Consider the following 19,127-nt stretch of genomic DNA (forward strand, 5'->3'; position numbering starts at 1 on the left):
AGAATGGCAACTGGCTGTAATCTCGCGTGAGCTCGTGTCACAGCGTGATTCGGCGTTATCTTACTAAAAACAAACATCGGCGAGCATGGAGTTACAATTTGTACCTTTAAAACAACATTTAAAAACATGTTAGCTTCTAAAACAAAATTAGTTTAATGTGAAATGGTCTTAATTAAGACACGAAGTACACGTTTTTGTTTTGCCACCGAAAGACGCGTGGTCATACGGTGATAATTATTTTACAGATGAATAATTGCTTTCGCATACAAAATGGCGCGTGGAGAAACGAGATCTCGTTTTTTTTGTCACGGGAGGTTGGCGAGATTTGCTCTATATGCCTTTCAAGTTGCCAATCTATTTATTTTTATAGCTCTTTGATTTCGGGTCTCCTTGAAAATGTGTCTTTTCAATTTAAAAAAGTTCTTAAATATTATGGATCCATGGCCTATAAATGCATTTTACTTAACAATGATGTGAATTTTGATTTTGAACGGTAAGATAAATTATCAAAATTTATAACTCCATATCCATAATTTAGATTTAACTTTAACGTGTTTATGCAAGAGCCGTAATAATTGTCCCTTTATGCCGCGGGGCATGTCAGACAAACAGATACTAATCCAATTAGTAACGGTAATAAACAGAAATATGTCAGCATTCGGTTAACTTATTGTCAAACACGTTATTTGACTTTATCATACATATATAATCATTACAAAAAAATAAGATAAGAAATTTTTAACAACAATATTATAATACTTACAAACAAGAAACATGAAATTTACACCCGACCCAATGGACTTGTTATATTGACATGTACAATATTCAAGTTTAAATATGAACATGTAGTTCTATATGTTGATCAATTTTATGTTATGTTACGTTTTAATGCAATAAATAATTCTAGTTGTGAAAATGGTATTAAATGAATTAAAAAATGGAATATTTTTATTTAAACATGTAATTTAAAATAACTTTATTTTTATTTAATCTGACAATGTAATGACATTAAACACGGAATTAGATTGGCACACATGTCTAGTCTAATTCAGTTTATCCGGTGTCATCAGTACACGTGTACTGTGACGGGCAAAATTTTCCAAATTAGTAAAATCAGTGATATTCAAACGTTTAGGGAAGCAAGAAGACATAAAAATAATTTAAAAATAAACTCATTGAAAGAAAGATTAACTTTTCTAGTTTACTTCAATAACTTAATAAATGTTGTGAGATGATTATAAATATAAGAATAAATCATTCTAAAAGACCATGTAAAGCTTATAATCTGTCATTTTCTATAGAAATCAATGGGACTCGGGATCAAAATCAGTTACTTATTTCAAATGCTTAGGGAAGCAAGAAGATCATATTTTATTTTATTAAAAATTATATTGAAAGAAAGTGCAAATATTGCAGATTACTTCAATAACTTAATAAATATTGTCAGATGATGCTTTTGATGTCATTTGATGTGTTAAAGTTTTTCTCCTTCTATATTTCAATAGGCGTAAATTGACCGATAATGGCTAATCGATACACCCGATTACCTGTTTTCAAGGGAGACAATTTCGCCAATAAGCCAGCAAATTGGCTTAGATTTCTGGGTATGCTGGAACTTTGTTTGGGCTGAGACCACTAAGGAGTTTGTCTATACCCTCAACTGTTATGCTGACTGGAGGCATGGAAACACTTGGAGGATTCACTAAACTTCTGCAGATCTGTTTGATGCTTAGGGGTTGGGGACGTGAGAAGACCGATTCAAATTGGTTATTTAAGATGTTGGTCTTTTGTGCAGGATCAGTATGTGTGATACCCTCACTCTTTAGCGGAGACACTCCACAATTTTCTGATTTATGATGCTTTATAAAACTACATAATTTTTGGTCCTGCCTGGTTCAGAGTCCCCTTCAAAGATGACCGATTCTAAGTATGTGATTTACCCTCACATATAAGCACTAAGCTCAGTCTGACTTTACTGACTAACATAATACAGAAAAACTTAAACATTAGTAGATACAAGATAGTGAAAGTAACATAAACACAAAACTAAAAGCACAACTAGAATTGTGTTCATTGGTCACGGATACCACACTTAACATACTGCGCAATCTTGTATCAAGGTTCTTCACCTATGCAACTTCGAGCCCATTCCTTAAAGAGTACGAGGAGTTTCTTCACTATACCCTATTTACGAGTAGTAAAATTAACAAAGTGCCATAGTACTGGTCAAAATGGTCACAACCCATCCTTTATGGTCATATTCAGAAAACATTGCAACTTTGAATCAATTCCTTCAAAAAGTGTATGAGGAGTTGAATACGACAAATTCCTTCACTATGGCATATTTTGGCCATATTTCTAGCAGAAAATGGCCACAGAAAAGGTCCATTATTTACGGTCATCTTCGCATCTAATTCCTTCATCTGTAAAACTTCAAGCATATCTAAAGAGTTGGACACTAAAGATTTTTGTCTATATTCTTTACAACAAAACTATCAAAGGGCTATAAAGTGCGGTTAAATAGTCAAGTTTGTTCATCTGTGAAAGACTGAAGCGAATCAGGCTAAATGTGTGAGTGGAGTCGGACACACAAGACTTTTGGACGTACAGACGGACAAACTGACAGCAGCAACGCTATATGCCCCGAACATAGATGCGGGGGCATAAAAACCTGAAATCACGAAAACATAAAGCAAACAGAGAGCCGAAACTATGAACACATTACACACTTACAGACTGGACCACTCCAGACCCGGATCAGTCTGCTGAATTCTTTGTAGTTGTCTAACATGGTTTGGCAGACTGGTCCAAATCTGTGTGGTCTCGTACCTGAAGGATTTCTTAACATTAATTGATGTTCCGCACATTATCTAGTGTCTCAGAAATGCTATATAGATCTTCTAGTACAAAGTCTTATTAATATTGCACAGGCTAGATTTCCGGCTCATATTCTCCCAAGTATAAAATTACAAACGATCTAGTTGCAATTCTCATGAAATGCTATCTCATCCATCTAACTAAGAAATTCCACCATTATCAGCCACGCTCTTTCCTGTGAAATACAAACAAGCAGTTGTTAGATCTTTGCTAAAAAAGCAGGCCTTGAACTAAAGCCCTGTGAGTAATTTATCATTTCTGTCAAAACTTATTGAGAAAGCTGTTCTTTACAGATTAAACAAAACATAAAAATCGCAAACCAGTCTGCATATAGGAAATATCACTCATGTGAATCTGCGCTGCTTCGGTTGGTTAATGATTTTCTAAGTGGTATAGAGAAACAGGAAGTCACGGCCCTTATTACAATTGATTTAATTATGAAGTGCGGCATTTGACACTGTCGGCCATGACATTCTGCTAATGTCCTAAAAGCAAAGTATGGTGTCTGTGAAACAGCTTTTCAATGGGTAGACTCCTACTTAAGGCCTCGTACATGTAAGACTAATATCAATTTACAATGCATATTCATCAGACCGCCATCTTGAATGCAGTGTGCTTCAAGGCAGTTGCCTTGGTCCGTGGCTATATCTGATCTATGCTGGAACTTTCTTTGATGCTATTTCCAAATCAATATCAGTCTACGGTTTTGCTGATAATCACATAGCAAATAAAAGCTTTCGTCCCACATGTTTCCGTAAATTCACAAGCGATCGGAGACCCCGAACGGTGCGCAGTTATAATCAATGACTGGATGCATAGGAACAGACTGAAAATGAACACTTCAAAAACTGGATTTATTATGTTTGGTAGCAGACCTCAATTGAACAAATGTATTTTTTACAAACTGATGATGATATCAAACATGAAATCACAATTAGATGTCTTGGTGCATTTCTTGAACCTTGAACTTTAAAGATCATGTAAATCACAAATGTCGTACAGTCATGTTGAATTACATAGGAAATAAGAACATCCGAAAATATTTAACAAAAGCAGCCGCTGAAATGTTGGTTTTGTCTCTAGTTATTTCACATCTGGATTACTGCAATGTCATACTGTATGGTGTAGCTAACGGTGAGGTATATAAGATGCAACGTATTCAAATCATATGCGCAAAACTTGTCTTTAACAGAAGGAAATTTGACAGTTCCAAACAAGCATTGTATGACTTACATTGGTTGCCCGTGAAAGCAAGGATTGAGTTAAAGATACTTTCTTTCATGTGTAGCTGTCACATTGGCAGAGCACCTATGTATTTAACAGAATTGCTTACAGCGTATATTCCTAGAAGAAAAGGTTTGAGATCGTCAGAAAATTCTAAATGTCGTTATGTTGTTCCGTACAACAATTAAGAGCAACACATTTAATGATATAAGTTTCTGTACTATTGTTCCAAAAACTCAGTGTGAAATGTACTGACGTTAGAACTACGCAAAAGTAAATCACTTGATACATTAAAAAATTCTTAAGACACTGTATTGCAGAGATTTCGTGGCATTGTTTTAATTTTTTTTCGGTAATTGTTTTATATGCGATAACAGCAGGCGATAGTTTTTAATTTTTTGTAAAAGGTTTTTACATTTCAACATTTATATTTTCAAGGTTTGTTAAATTAAATGTTCTTGCTGATACATGCTCTATGGGTAGGGTAGTGTGTAGTATTTCTCTTTTTTTTGAATAATAAGTGATGGCACAATTAACCAGGGGGATTAAATCTTTATATGCAGCCCGTCTGGGCATATCATGTAAGGCTTTAAGTACTGGTATTCGGCAATAACTTCGGGTAAAATGGCCTCAAGAGATAGGGTGCGGTCATGACTGTTTGTTTAAATAATGTATTATTATTATTATGTACAACGCCATTGAATATGTCTTTGTATAGAAATAGACGTTTAATCAAATTAATCAGTTTCAGGTTAATATGTCCTCTGCAGCCACTGATACTAAATACTAATTCTACCCTAAGGTCTTATAACAATTGATGGCCCATTTGGTAACAACTTTGCACATGCTTTACCATAACAATGCATTTAATATCATTCCAAGACTCCACTCAACTCCATACTTCCATTCCACTCCACTCCGCTCCACCCCATTAGTTCCAATATTCTGCTCAACCATTTAGTATATGGCGGTTGATTTTACAAAACACACTTATTGCTTGTGTGTACGAAGCACACTTACTGCTTTATGTATTCTAAGTTGATAATATTCTTAAGCTACCGTTTATTTCATGTAAAAACACTAATGTTTTGCAGTTCATATAATGATGATTTAATTACAAGAGCCAGCTCCTGCACTGCAGAGTGCACGAGCGCCGACATATGCCGTACCATGTCATGCACTGTAACTCGGCTTGAAAAGCACACAAATCTCTCGAAATTACTCCTGTTAGATGTATTTATTTTAACTTAATTTGTTTTTGAAAAAAGTAACAGGGGAAAATTTGGTAATTTTCAAACGAGAGATTTGTTGACGTTTCAGCTTTTTTATGAGTTACAATGCATAACATACGGTTAGGGGCACGTGCACTTTAGGGTGCTGGCACCTGGCGCTTGTGGAATATCGATTGCATATCACACATGCGCAGTTGACACACTGCGTAATATAGGTTATTTATAAATCTGAGTAAGCCCCTGGAACTCGAAGTGTTTTTTTCCCTCCCAATTTGTTGTATTCAATAACTGTCACTTTAGCAGACGTTAAATGCTTAAGGGATTACTTTCATTACGGCTAAAGAATAATTTAACTTAAATTGTGTTTATACATTTGTTTTACTGCTAAATGCATTTATTATGCCTCACTTTTGTCTACAATGGTAAAATCCCATTACCCGAAAAGGAGATATTTTGACTATCAGAAACATTTTCAGTCTTTTTGACACGTGACCAAGCGAAAGTGACTGTCAGGTCATGTGACCGCGCTGATATTTTGAATGTCATATAAAGGCAAATAACTGCTTCAGGTTTTTAGCCATATGATTGCGTCCCTTGTACACAGTGTCATATTGTAATGACGTCGCTATTCAGTGTGTACACAACTGATTACCACGCTAAAGATGAAACTGTTGAATTAAATGAACCAGAAACATTTTTAAAACTTTTTTATGTGTTTAGTTTTGTTCGGTATAATAAAATAAATACCATATGGCAGCGTGTGTGACATTGATATTGTCAACCCTCGGAACAGAATGTCACCACTCGGCTATCGCCTCGGGTGACATTCTGCCCTCGTTTTGACAATATCAATGTCACACACGCTGCCATATGGTATTTATATAATATCAAACAAACGAGGAAGTTACAAGACTATATATCATGAAATTTTCCTTCACGCTAATCTCAGGCGAAAATCATACTGGTAAGTCAACGTTTGTTGATAATATTAATTTTTTTCTTCTTAAGAAAACAAGCATGTAGCTTGACATAGCATGTAGTCTATCGTCTTCTCAACATTTAGATATTTATTTTCGATTTCGATGTTTTTGGTAGATATGTCAAAACCCCAGAGATAAGTGCTGACATGTATGTCATATGCAACATATCTTTTAAAGCTGTCATTAGACGATATAAAGTGTTTGAATGAAAAATGTATTAGTTCATATCAAATATTATAACATTATGATATTACCATGAACACTGTTCTTTTTTGTTTTTGTCGGGTTTAACATCCCACCGACACTGTTGGCCAATGAGGCTCCTAAACTTTATTTTGAAATAATGAAATGCACTGCACTGCCCTGCTATATTTCAGCATTAAGTAATCTTACAAAGCACGTTTTATTAACAAACATCGATAATATTTTACTTGTAACCGTAATTTGTTAAATAATTCAGAAATTATAGATCCCATATTGAATAAAATCATTGTTTGGAGTTCAGATGCGCAGCCCGAGTGATATACATTTGTAATGATATGCATCTAAACAACAATGGCTCGAGAAAATCACTGTTTGAATTTCAATTTTAACACTATATCAGTGTTTATTATCTACATTCTTGACAACGTCCACCGAATATTTGCCTGTTTTGTATGGCTGCCGCAGTGAAGTTTGACGCTGTGACAAACAAATTGTGATGATTTGCAATGATAACACATAATTTCAGTCCTCTTTATTAATAAGAAAATGAATTAGGGCCTGCAGGAATGAAATTTAACATGATGACCCAATCACGGATACTCACTTCTGTAAATTTTTAATCAGTGTGTGACATAAAGTGAATGTATCTTTAATTTCGATATTGAAATCTCATCCAAAGTGAGGCTTTGTCACAACGTTATATGGACATGGCAATTTAGTTGTGTCCTATTAGATGTGGTTTTATTATATGTTCTTTAGCCTGATAGAATATTTCGTATAACAGACAAGCGATAAGTACTATAGCATAGTAAAACTTTTAATTTCTATTTTCGTGATAATTTTACAGTTTTTGTTTCAGTTATTTTACAGTGATAAAAGTTAAAAATGTGGACTAACGAAGATGAAGATATGAATGAAAGTGGAAATGACGACGGGACAGGTACCGATGTAATGAACAACAATTACAGAGGAAATAGAAATCAAGAAAAACAACACTTACACAACATTAGCTTACCTTGCATATTGTACTCCAGAAAAGGTTTGAAAAATTGTACTCGCCTCTTATATTTCATTACTATAATAGTGGACCAAAGACTGTGTAATGACTTCAATGAAAACGTTTAAACAAAACGTTTCTTTCTGTATGGAACACTTCTTACTACGTGTCTTTTTATTTTTCTAACACACTAAGGACTATCATACAATTTATACGGCTTTTACGTCAGAACAAGAGCGTTAACCATCGACAGAAAGTATTCGCACATTATGATGAAAAGAATTAACAATAGTTTGCATCCTTCTATAATAACACACATATTACTTTAGAGACAAATAAAAGCAAAGTTGTGGTCTGTTTCGAATCTCTTGTTGCAGTGATGGAAATGCACACCACACACAAATAACAAATTATGTAATGATATAACAATTTTAATAACATAACTAATTACTACCAATGCAATTAGATACTGAAGCAGTCGGCGACAAAGACCAACGAACTACATCAGAGCGAAGATTTCACATTGAAATTAGTGAGGAAAACGATGGGGACAGCTTTGATCAAGGAGATGACATAGCTGTAGTTTGCCGTCCGCCGCCAGAGCAGGTTTGGATACTGATAAAATTGTGTACCAGTAACGTCAAACTATCATTAAAAAGTCATATAACATTTTAAAATTAATTTGCATTACGAATATAAAAGATTAAGTCTTTTCAAAAATGATTCACAAAAATATTGGACTTAATTAAGATGTTATTTAATAGTCTATTGTCTTGGGTTTTCATCCTATTAATGAAAACTACACGAAAGTAGGCATAACAACAAAACGATGATATAATAATTTATTAAAAGGATCTGAACATTTTCTTTATATTGTTTTGCTCTTTAATTACTTCTGTTTGTAAAACAGGGGTTGGGCTTGATGACAGATGAACATATTGCTTATGCCGTCGGAGCTATACAATGTTCTGATGCTCAGAAAATGGGATTTATGGTCAAAGTTATAAAAAGAATTCAAGACACGCTTGCTGTAATGGATACACGAATACAAGGGCGATTTGATGAAACGGAGAATCAAATGGACTATACCATGTCTCAGTTAAACCAGAGTGTAAGACAACTCCGTGAGGTTGTTGAAAGAGTTGACGAAACCTGTTCCAAAATCACAGAAAATGACATTGGAGAATCAAAAGATGATGAAACTCAGGTAGAAAATAAAAGTTGAATTAAAAGATTAATGAACAAACAAATTCACGCATCAACACGATTCATTAAAAGACAAGTCGCGAAACAAATGATTTATAGTTTTAGAGTCTAAAAAGTAGACATTAAAACATTTTTTTTTCAAATCTGTGTTAAACTCCAGTAGAATGAAAAATGAAACCATTATGTACAAGAATAATGTTAAATGACACAATAACTGAATACAATGACACCCAAACATTTCTTTGTCATTTTTTCCTGTTCTAGTTCTACAATAATAAAAAGTTTTCAATTACTTCGTAAATACATTTTGTGATTTACACTTTTGAATATGGTTAGAAGCAACCATACTTTTGTTCTTTCAGACGGACATAGTTCCAGCTGTTCCTTTCAATATGACTAGTGGTAAGTACTACAAAGCAAAAATAATGATATACATGTACAAAATTATATATCTATCGATCATCATTTTGTACGAATGAGCTAGACGGACGGAAGTATGAAGAAACGTTTCTATTTTATAAAAGAACGATATGATAACAAAAATAGTGAAATGCGCATCAGTTCTTTTCATTATTTATCAGTTGTTCTGATAATAATAAAATATGTGACTATGAAATCTGATTTTAAGTCCATAATCTAGCCGTGTCTAACTCCGCATACACTTTACAGATGAAAACAAGCCATTTCACCGAAATTCAACACAAGAATTCACACTCTCTCAAGAAGAAATTGAATATCCGGATCTAACAGATGTAGAAACAAATCAAGTGTTCGCAGAAACAGATGACAGATCTAAAAGCTATAATCGCAAGGGAGCACGTGTTTTCTCAAACAGAAAAATGGGAGGCGAATTTGTAACAGCAAAGGAGGACATGAATGATATTACCAGTGATAAATTCTTTGAAACGACCACGTTTATACAACATACTGGAAACAAAACCGTTCTGCCTTGGAAAATAGGTATTTCTGTTAGCTCTTAATCCAGTTGCAAATTATATTAGTACTTTATTGAAAAATATCAATGATTAATATTCTAGCGAGCATTCAGGATGAAGCGACCGTTCCCTTGACAGGGAGTCATACCGGAAATTATGGTTTTCAGAAATAAAAATAAAACAATGAAACGAATTATTTTTCTTCAACCATAAATGACTTTGATAATTTATGAATAAGTCTAAGACTGAGGAAATTGTATGGAAAAACTGCAATGATACGGTGATGACTTAAAACTAGTCATATAGTCTAGTCCGATTTTGCAGATATAAGCTTATTTAAGAAGTTACAAGCATTTTGTTAGTATTTGGTCCAACATACTTTTTTAACATATTTTGGGTATGCTGAATCCAAAAATATATGTTGGCCATCTGGCAAATGCCTCTGAAAGGGTATAAAATGGGGGCAAAAATGACCACTGTTTTTAACAAAAAAAATTCTATCGATATTACTTTATAATACAAATCTTTATCTTTAGATATGTTTCAACAAATTATTTTATGTTATTAGTATAATTGAGTAAATATTTATCAATAAAATATATCACAAGTTAAAAATGTGAACTTTACGGGGTTCAAAAAGGGGAATTTGAAGACAATTAAAAAAAATATCCAACATTATTTATAGAATAGAAAAATGAGACTAAATATTAAGATTGAAAACTGCCGCTGGAATTTTATGTCAAAAAAAAGAAGATATTTTGATGAAATGGATTTGCAGATTTGCAGTTTTAAAATAGTCATTTAAGAAAAAATAAACAATGGGGGAGTTAAAACTTGATTAACATGACATTATTTGTAATGAACAGAATACCATGTAGAACGTATTTTATCCTGGTAAGATCATTTTATTTGATAATCAACTTTTTAATACCTTAGCATCATAATAATTGATGAAAATTAAGTGTGACCGGGATTAAAATTAAGGCTAATGTAAACTTAATTAGTATAAACAATCCAGGTCTCTATCACAATAACAATTCGAGTCAAATCATGTTTTTAAAGTCCTTATCTAAACTCTTTGGAGTGTTTTACCTGTTGTTTAATGTACATTAACTCTGACAAGAACACACTCTTTCATGATCATTAAGGTTTTAGAGATGTCAAGAATACTTCATGGAATCAGGACTTTTCGAAGGCTTTTTTACAGGTAGGCCAAATCTACATGTATATTTTATTTCTAAACTTTTTTTAGAGATGCTTCGCTTTATACTCTTCGTTGTATTTTAAGATTTTGGTGAAATTGTATTTATTTTAACTTTTAGTATCTGTGATAAGTTCATTTATAAGAATCTGTTAATGCTAGCTTTTTATATACTATAATTGCTTGTGAATGATGAGTAATAAATATTATTTTGTTTAATAGGTGTTAAAATATTCCAAAGTAAGAATGGACAAGACTTTGCATCTCAAGATACCATTTCAAGATAGCACAGAAAAGTGCATCATTTGTCAGGAGGCAAAATCTGACAAAACTTTAAACTAAAGAGCCTCAACGCATAACATCTCCAAAAGAGTGTGCTGAATCAAGATTTGTTTTGAGATTTTTTCTAAATATGAAGCCTTAGTAGAATTGAAAAAATAGATAAAAATGACAAAATACGTTGCCATAGAAAGTGTTGTTCTAATTTTGTCCACAAGAACTAATACATACTATTCAGTCAAAGCTAAGTTTAATATAGAAAAAACATAAGATTAAGCTGTATCCTCATCAAACTTATCATATACTCCTACTAAATTAAGAACTGTGTATGTTCTGTCAAGACAAAAAAACATAAAAAAACCTCTTTAACATAACTAGTCACTGATAGTATTTTTAAGGATGCTAAAATTGACAACACAATGCAATTATGACTCTCTGATGGCAACGGAGGGCAAATATCATAAAAATGTTTAAATTCTTTTAAATACGGAGTTCGCAAAACCAAGTCGGACAACTCAAATACAGATCTTGCCATGATCTTTCTTTTACATGAACGTGGGTATGCTGCAATGAAATCGCAAATACTGCAGCTTTCAGACAGTTGGAACAGCTACCGCATACGTACTGAAGAGACTTCTTCAACAATTCTTTGTCATTCATTTAATTCTAGAATATTATCTTTCAAAGAAGCCCTACAATGTAAACTGAGAAACCAATTTTAGTTTGTAACTCCACTACATATATCTTCTGATCAAAGGAATACTCCTTGTTCCATATGAATGTGCTGCGCCAATGCTTAGAGATGCCCATTATACTGCTACTGGTAAAAGTGATGAACGGCTGACAATACAGAAATATAACTCCAGTGACGACTTCTTGTCAATTGAACACGTAGCACTAAAATTAAGGGCTGATATGTTCTCTCTGGAAGGACATTCTGGACTGAGTGTGACTGAAAATGATTCAGTAAATTGTGTTCCGGAGTGTACGTCTGTTCATGTTTCTGAATTCAACATATGGTTGCCAAGAGCTTCTGGATGAAGAATTTGACTATAAAGATACTGAATCTGATAGGTAAACAAAATTATTAAGTGTAGCACAAGATATTTGTTTATGGAGTAGAGTGATGTTAAAAAATGGACCCCTAAACACATAGGACATGCAAGTACATAAGCACTAGATGACTAGGTTAAAACATTTAGTTAACCTATTTCATAGAGCAGGACACACATTGAGCTACAGAGACATACTAATTGTAGACACATCTTAAGCTGAAAAACAAAACCTGGAATCAATGGATCCTGAAACTGTTATTCCGCTGAATCTTACTGAGAATGAGATATCGACACATTAAACACTGTTGTTCAGAAGTGTATGCATATATCAGAAAGACTGGGACAGTCGCATTCAATTATAACTGTTGACCAGGCTCTTTACTTTAAGCTTGTGGATTTGAAATGGGCAGTGCCCCAGAATGGGTGGTTTGCAAATATCAATGAATTATTTGAAATCTGGTGTAACTTTTTGGCTCTTCCAGCAAATAAAATTGACGTAGTAGATTTTTATCAGAAACTGATCATGCAATTGCCTACAGAAAAGACGATGGTTGTTGGCGTCGGCTTTTAGATGAAGAAAATGTTGAAAACACTGTCATTGAACTTAATTTGGATGAATTAAAGGCTAAACGCAAGGAAGCTGACACAAGAATCATTCTCCATTCTGTTCACTGCAGTAAACGATCGAATTGTGTCACTGTTGTTGTTTCTGCCAGAGATATTGACGTATTTGCTCTTACTATGCCACTTGCAAGAAATAAATGCAACAGTATGGATGATGGCTGGAACAGTGAAAAAACGAAAATACATTCATGTCAACACAGTGTTAAATAAATCCTCAATAAGAGTTGCGTAGAAATCTACTTGCCTTTCATGCACTCACTGGCTGAGACACAACATCAAATTTCTGTGGAATCTCTAAGGATCTGTATTTAAAGTGTTTACAGCCAGTGCAAAACTGATAGAAGGTCTTGGTTATGGACAACTGTGTGACGAAGTAATGAAAAACGGTGAATATCTTATTTGCAAAATGTATGGCCAAGATGCTGTAAGTACTGACAGTGCTCAAAATGTTATGTTTGGCAGGTCTACAAATCCTCAACACATACCCCCAACCAGTGATGCTTGCTCATTTCACATTAGAAGAGCTCATTATCAAGCCCTGGTATGGAACCAATCAACTGTTTTCAATGCAGACCTGCCTGCGCCTTCCGACATGGGATGGAAAGTGGCAGATGACACACTAAAGCTAGTTCTTATTACCCGTGATCCAATTCCTCAAGCTTGTATTGAGTTCATTGCTTGCAAGTGTACATCTGGATGTAGGGCCCTCAGATGTGAATGTAAAAAGACTGGGCTCTTATGCACAGATATAGATGATGTATATGAGGTAAAAGCATTACCAGCTATATGAACTCGAGGCAGTAAATTAACATGAAATAAAGCAAATATTTCAATCTATATTATTTTGAAACAATTATATGATAAACAGTTTATGGATTTAGCTTCTGTCCTGTAAAGTGATTCCAAACATAAAATAAGTGTACTGTATTCAGCAATAGTTTTGCAATTATAACCAACATAAATTATTTAATAATCATCTTTTTGGCGAAATAGTCAAGTTAGAGTGGGTTTTTTAAATGATTTTTTCTCCTAACGCAGCACACATTTGGATTAAAAGTTCTTTATTTTTGAAAAAAGTGTTGTAAATTTAATCTGTTACTATGTTACACATAACTTTGATAAAGAATCCCACATATTTTGGGATAGTTGTTATACTATTACATATTTCTATTAGAAATATCTTAATTCGGCGGCCATCCTGTTTTCCGCCATTTTGACCTACAAAAAATCATTTGTCAGATGGCCAACATATATTTTTGAATTCAGCATACCCAAATTATACTAAAAAAGTATATGGGATCAAATACTAACAAAATGCCTGTACCTCTCACATTTATTGAAATCTGGACTAGACTAATAGAGTGAGGTTAGGAAACTCGGATTTCTCAGTAATAAAAGAATGGCAGACAGTAATGTAAGCAACAGAAACGTAATACTAGTCGATATATGCCCTTAGATAAGTGTTTGGTGCAGACACTGGTAATAATGTATAACCTCATTTGAGAAGTCTAAAATATGTTCGACAGTTAGTAGGGAATATTAAGTTTTCACAGCAGTTTTGACATATTCACAAATGCTGGTGTTCACTATTTCCCCATCGATATTTAAGTTTTCTAAGTAATTACCCGAAACCCTGAATATGGATAAGGTAAAATACTTATTTCAAGAAGTTATTAGGAGAGTCAAATTACTAATAGTTACCCCAACACCAAGCCGCATATATCAATGACAAAATAAATATGGTAACATCAAACATACAAAATATTCTTATGAATATATAATATTATATGGCAGTTTTATGTATTTGTGCGGAAAAGAAAGTGGCCGGTTCTTTAGCACAGATTGAAAACTAACTGCTTGCTTTGAGGCCAGTATAATAATTCTGTATTCAGCCGTCATTATTCTTTGAGTCCAGGGTAATAAGACAATTGATTCCAAAAGCTTTCAATTTTGTGTAATGTTTAGGAGTTTTTCAATTGTTTTTTATTCCGTGTTCAATTATTATCTAAGTAATTCTAGTTTCTGGGCATTATGAATGAACTATCAATTTTCCAGAAACGTAACGAAAAAGTTATATTGAAGTATCAAAGAATGTGTAGTTAAAGTAGATACATGTACTTACATATGTTTCGAAAATGCAAATATCAAATTTTATCCGACTATGAAATGTCGGGGAAAGAACATGCTATCGAAAACGATATTATATGTGAAAAATGAAACAATCAAACTTTTACTTTTAACCGCTGTTTTGTTATTTTCTTTCAGAGCCTACTGATTGGCTTCTCTGTGTCAACGACGGTGATAAGCAGATGGCAGAGGATTTGCTGAAAGAAAGAAAATTGCCTGATCAAGAATTGCTTGACAAAGCGTGTATTGTGTTTGGAAGAACTTCACCGATAGTATCGGCTATATGTTCTTCGATTTGCTCGTATATGAGAGAAAAGTCATCCGAAAGTATCATAGATATTTGGCCAGCTTATGAGTACAGTAAGTTATGTGCTGATACAGACAAAAATAAAATCATTTTTGTTGTAATTAAAGAAAATCAGAATGATTTAGGTCTCGGAGATGTGTACATAACATACGAAAGAGAAGCGTTTAATTGCAGTTCGGAGAGCTCAGAGATCAACAAACTTGAGTACGATACTGACCTAGCTGCGGAAGACTTGGCAGATCTGACCAACTGTGTCAGTGAAAACTCAGTATCATTAATGGGTGTTCATAGCAATTTGACAATGGTGTCAGCTAGTTGTAAAACATCTAAAGGTTTCAATACAAGTGCAAGAACTATACAAAATAAACCAACAGTAGTTTTGTATACTCATGTAAAGGGTCTTATACCGCTCAAGGAGGAACCGTTTCCTGAACAAATAGGACAGTACTTTGTCGATGTGCGAGAAGCTGTCTTCAAATTATTCCTCGGTGGACGACCAAATGAATATCATGAAAATTTACGAATGGGTTGTGCAATAAGAAACAGCAAAATCGATCAACTTAGAAATTGTTCCGCAGGCACACTCGGTGGATTTCCAGAACACCCACACTATGGCTTGTGCTGCATAACATGTGCGCATGTCCTCTGCGATGACCTTAATAATTTTCAGCATTGTCAAAATGGGGTCAGACACTGGACAGGAAATGATCAGCCTAAAGAAGTATTCCAACCCTGTTGCTTTGGCTCGCCTCTATTTGGACATCTTGTTTGCGCAATTTACAACCAAGGTGGTTTCGGCAAGGCAGGTGTCGACGTTGCACTTATAAAGATTGATTCTCGTGATCCAGTTGATGGGTATTTTTGCCAGACACAGAAAAAAGTGACCAGACAGGTATGTTCCAGTGATTTTGTTTTGTTTAAGTTTATATCTACAAAATGCAGGTCATATGGCGACTTTGCAGCTTTTTATGGTGGAAAAAGACCCCAGATGCCCCTCTGGACATTGTTTCAGGCATGGGTGGACACCTTAGTAAAGTACCAATCTTCCGTAAGCCAGCTTGACGCTTGCTCACTTGGAGAATTCTTCAACCAAGCGAGGATTCGAACCCAAATCGGTAAACGGCGAACTTACGCAGTCGGCTACGGAGAACACAAAGTCCAGAGGTTTGAGATAATATGAAACAGCAATCTTCTAGACAATATATCTAATTTATATAAAGATAAATCTTATCACGAAATAAGTTTCCATAATCAGTCTGTTAAATTGATATACTATATGAATTTTATCGCATTTGCGTCTTTATCAGGGATTTCAACAGACAGACCAATGAATTACTACACTGGCAAACTCTGTGATCGAGAAAGGTTGAAGAAAGGTTCAGTGGTTATCAAATACGGCTGCTGCACAGCGATAACACGCGGTGTCTTCCGTTTGCAGTGCGGTGCAGTGCGAACCTCGCACCCAGTCGGACAACACCAAGGTCTTGGATTTCTTCTTCAGAATCAGATCGAAATACTTTCTGCGGGTGAAGGCCATTTTGCTGAGGAAGGTGATTCAGGAGCTTTAGTATTTATTGAAGAAAATGAAGAGTTAATTGTCATAGGTTTACTAGAAGGTGGGATGGGTGATGGAAGATATATTGTTACCCCAATACAAGATGTCTTTGAAGCATTAGGTCTACCTCCAGAATCAACTTTCAAGACATTTAGCAAAGAACTCGTTCCATCTTCGCCATCTCCCGATCGTCTTCAAGCTCCTCGTGTTACATTTAGATGTTCCTCCCCTCAGTTATCGTTATCTAGATATGCGGGAACATCCAGGAGCGACTCCGCCATATCTATGAGTATGTCAATAAGTGACGAATCCGCTTCACTACTGTCGCTCGTTGAGGAAAAGCTTAAAGTCACTGATGAAGAAATCACACAAGAAGTAGCTAAACAAGCATCAGAAATCAAAGCTGAACTTAGTAAAAGTATTGATGAAAAATTAGCTGCGATCAAAGCTGATCTTAAGCAAGAAATACAGCAGTCACATAACGTGATTGAACATCGTATGCAGGAACAAACAAATATGCTTCAGAAAATACTCAGTAAATTTGCTGCACCCAAGTAGAGTAAAATAAACGTTTCCTACAACGTGTTTAGACATACAGCACTGAAAGGTACGACATGTTGAAGAAACATGCAATGTACAATTGATTCTTGTTTTATACTGAGCATATGATTTATACAGATCGTTGTAGAAGTGTGTGGTAATATAGTGCATATAATGGAATGGAATGCGTGAACATTTGTAAACTAATTGTTGTTATCAATTTTAACAATCGAAAAAGAAAAACACGCAGAAAGTTTCATGTCTGGTGGACATTAACAAACTTCGATATATAAAATGTACTAGCCGGAAGGGAGACAAAGATCACGAAAGTTTTTGTTACATCATCAGCATATTTCTTAACTACAAGATCCACATATTGCACTTTCAGGACAATGTGAACATTTTGTCATTATATTCAGTTTCTAATTAAACTTGCCTATATTAAGTTTAGAATACACATTAAATTATTATTATACATTATCCCTATGCTCTTCTAGCGCTAGTGTTTATAAAATGAAATTCATATTCGGTTGATGTAAGAACGCCTTCCGACTCTCGAGAGCTATAACTTTAATCTCAGTATTCCGAACTCGTTTAAAATCTGAAATAATGATTATTTTATCAATATAGACTTGATCTTCTCAACGACAGGATGGGATTCGCCTAAAGGTAAATATTATTGCACTCTCGTTCCCCTATCGCTATTTTTGAACTTTTTAGCTCACCTGTCGCGTACTGACAAGGTGAGATCGTTTGTGATCGCCCTTCGTCCGTCGTCGTTGTCCGTCCACAATTTCTTGTGAACATAAAAGATACCAGGTTTTGCATTCCTTAAGGTGTTAGATCACTAATAGTAATGTTTACAAAATGGCCTTTGCTTGGTATATTCTGAAAGGTAACAGTGTTCTGCACTATTTTGCAATTTTTAAACAACTTTTACCGTGCCGTTTTTTTTTATAAATTTTGTATAATTTATGGTATCTCCTCAAGCTCAAATAGAGACAAATTTCAGAGTGATAGCTACTATCCAAAATGTTTGCAGAGAATTCATTTTACCATTAATTTTAATAAAAGAAACATCAAACTATTGGTAAACAATTATAAAACACAAAATAGAAATGTCAATATCATTTTTTCCACGGTGCCTCAAGTAAACGGATTTAATGAGACAGAATTCATACTTCAACATTAAAAAAATAAGGTCGGATGCTGTGTTTCTGTTTTGAATTTTGCTTACTCCGTTTAAAAATAACCTTAGGACAGACGTAAAACGTACAGATCAGCTCACGCGGAAAACCCATTCTACTCGATCCTCGGAGGATGGCCAAAACGAGTATCAAGGCTCCGACTCGAAGTTTCTTCGAGTCAGTCATTTTCCGTCAAGGATTTTCGCTATCTGACTCCGAGGATTTATGCGAAGTCGCTCGAAGGAAGTCCTCGAAGTGACTCGAGATGAAATCCAATTAGCAGAATACACACCTACATTTGTATATTGGTTTCTTTTGTTTCCGAGTCGCTTGACGGAATAATTTATTACCTAGTATACAAATTCAAATGAGCCTTCGAGTAACTTCGAGGACAGATTTCAGATTACTCGAAGCAGGGTGGTTATATTTTACATAGTGGTACGCGACATAACACAATATTTGTAAATAAAAATAATACTGAATTGTAAATAAAAATAATACTGAAGTATTTTTATCTTACTTTAAGATAAACCAAATTTTTCTGTTTACTTATGATATTTTATTACTTTTTGAGTGATACGGCAGTAGTATTTTTAT

General features: G+C 34.4%; 1 protein-coding gene across 3 annotated transcripts; it reads left to right on the forward strand.

Moving 5' to 3' along the window:
- Positions 1 to 6,217: 6,217 nt before the first annotated feature.
- On the forward strand, positions 6,218 to 16,693 carry LOC123534679 (uncharacterized). Of its 3 annotated transcripts, XM_045317024.2 has the most exons (8): positions 6,218 to 6,297; positions 7,377 to 7,556; positions 7,981 to 8,120; positions 8,425 to 8,721; positions 9,083 to 9,122; positions 9,390 to 9,680; positions 15,080 to 16,140; positions 16,556 to 16,693. In XM_045317024.2, exons 2-8 carry the CDS (start codon positions 7,403 to 7,405, stop codon positions 16,577 to 16,579), a joined length of 2,007 nt encoding a protein of 668 aa, XP_045172959.2. In that variant the 5' UTR covers positions 6,218 to 6,297; positions 7,377 to 7,402; the 3' UTR covers positions 16,580 to 16,693. The 3 variants fall into 3 exon arrangements, with proteins under 3 accessions (XP_045172959.2, XP_053375468.1, XP_053375469.1); XM_053519493.1 differs by lacking the exon at positions 6,218 to 6,297 and having other exon boundaries at positions 7,223 to 7,556; XM_053519494.1 differs by lacking the exons at positions 6,218 to 6,297; positions 7,981 to 8,120 and having other exon boundaries at positions 7,421 to 7,556.
- The last annotated feature ends 2,434 nt before the right edge of the window (positions 16,694 to 19,127 follow it).

The sequence above is a fragment of the Mercenaria mercenaria genome, chromosome 12, assembly GCF_021730395.1.
Source record: "Mercenaria mercenaria strain notata chromosome 12, MADL_Memer_1, whole genome shotgun sequence".
In the NCBI taxonomy this organism is placed as follows: Eukaryota; Metazoa; Mollusca; class Bivalvia; order Venerida; family Veneridae; genus Mercenaria; species Mercenaria mercenaria.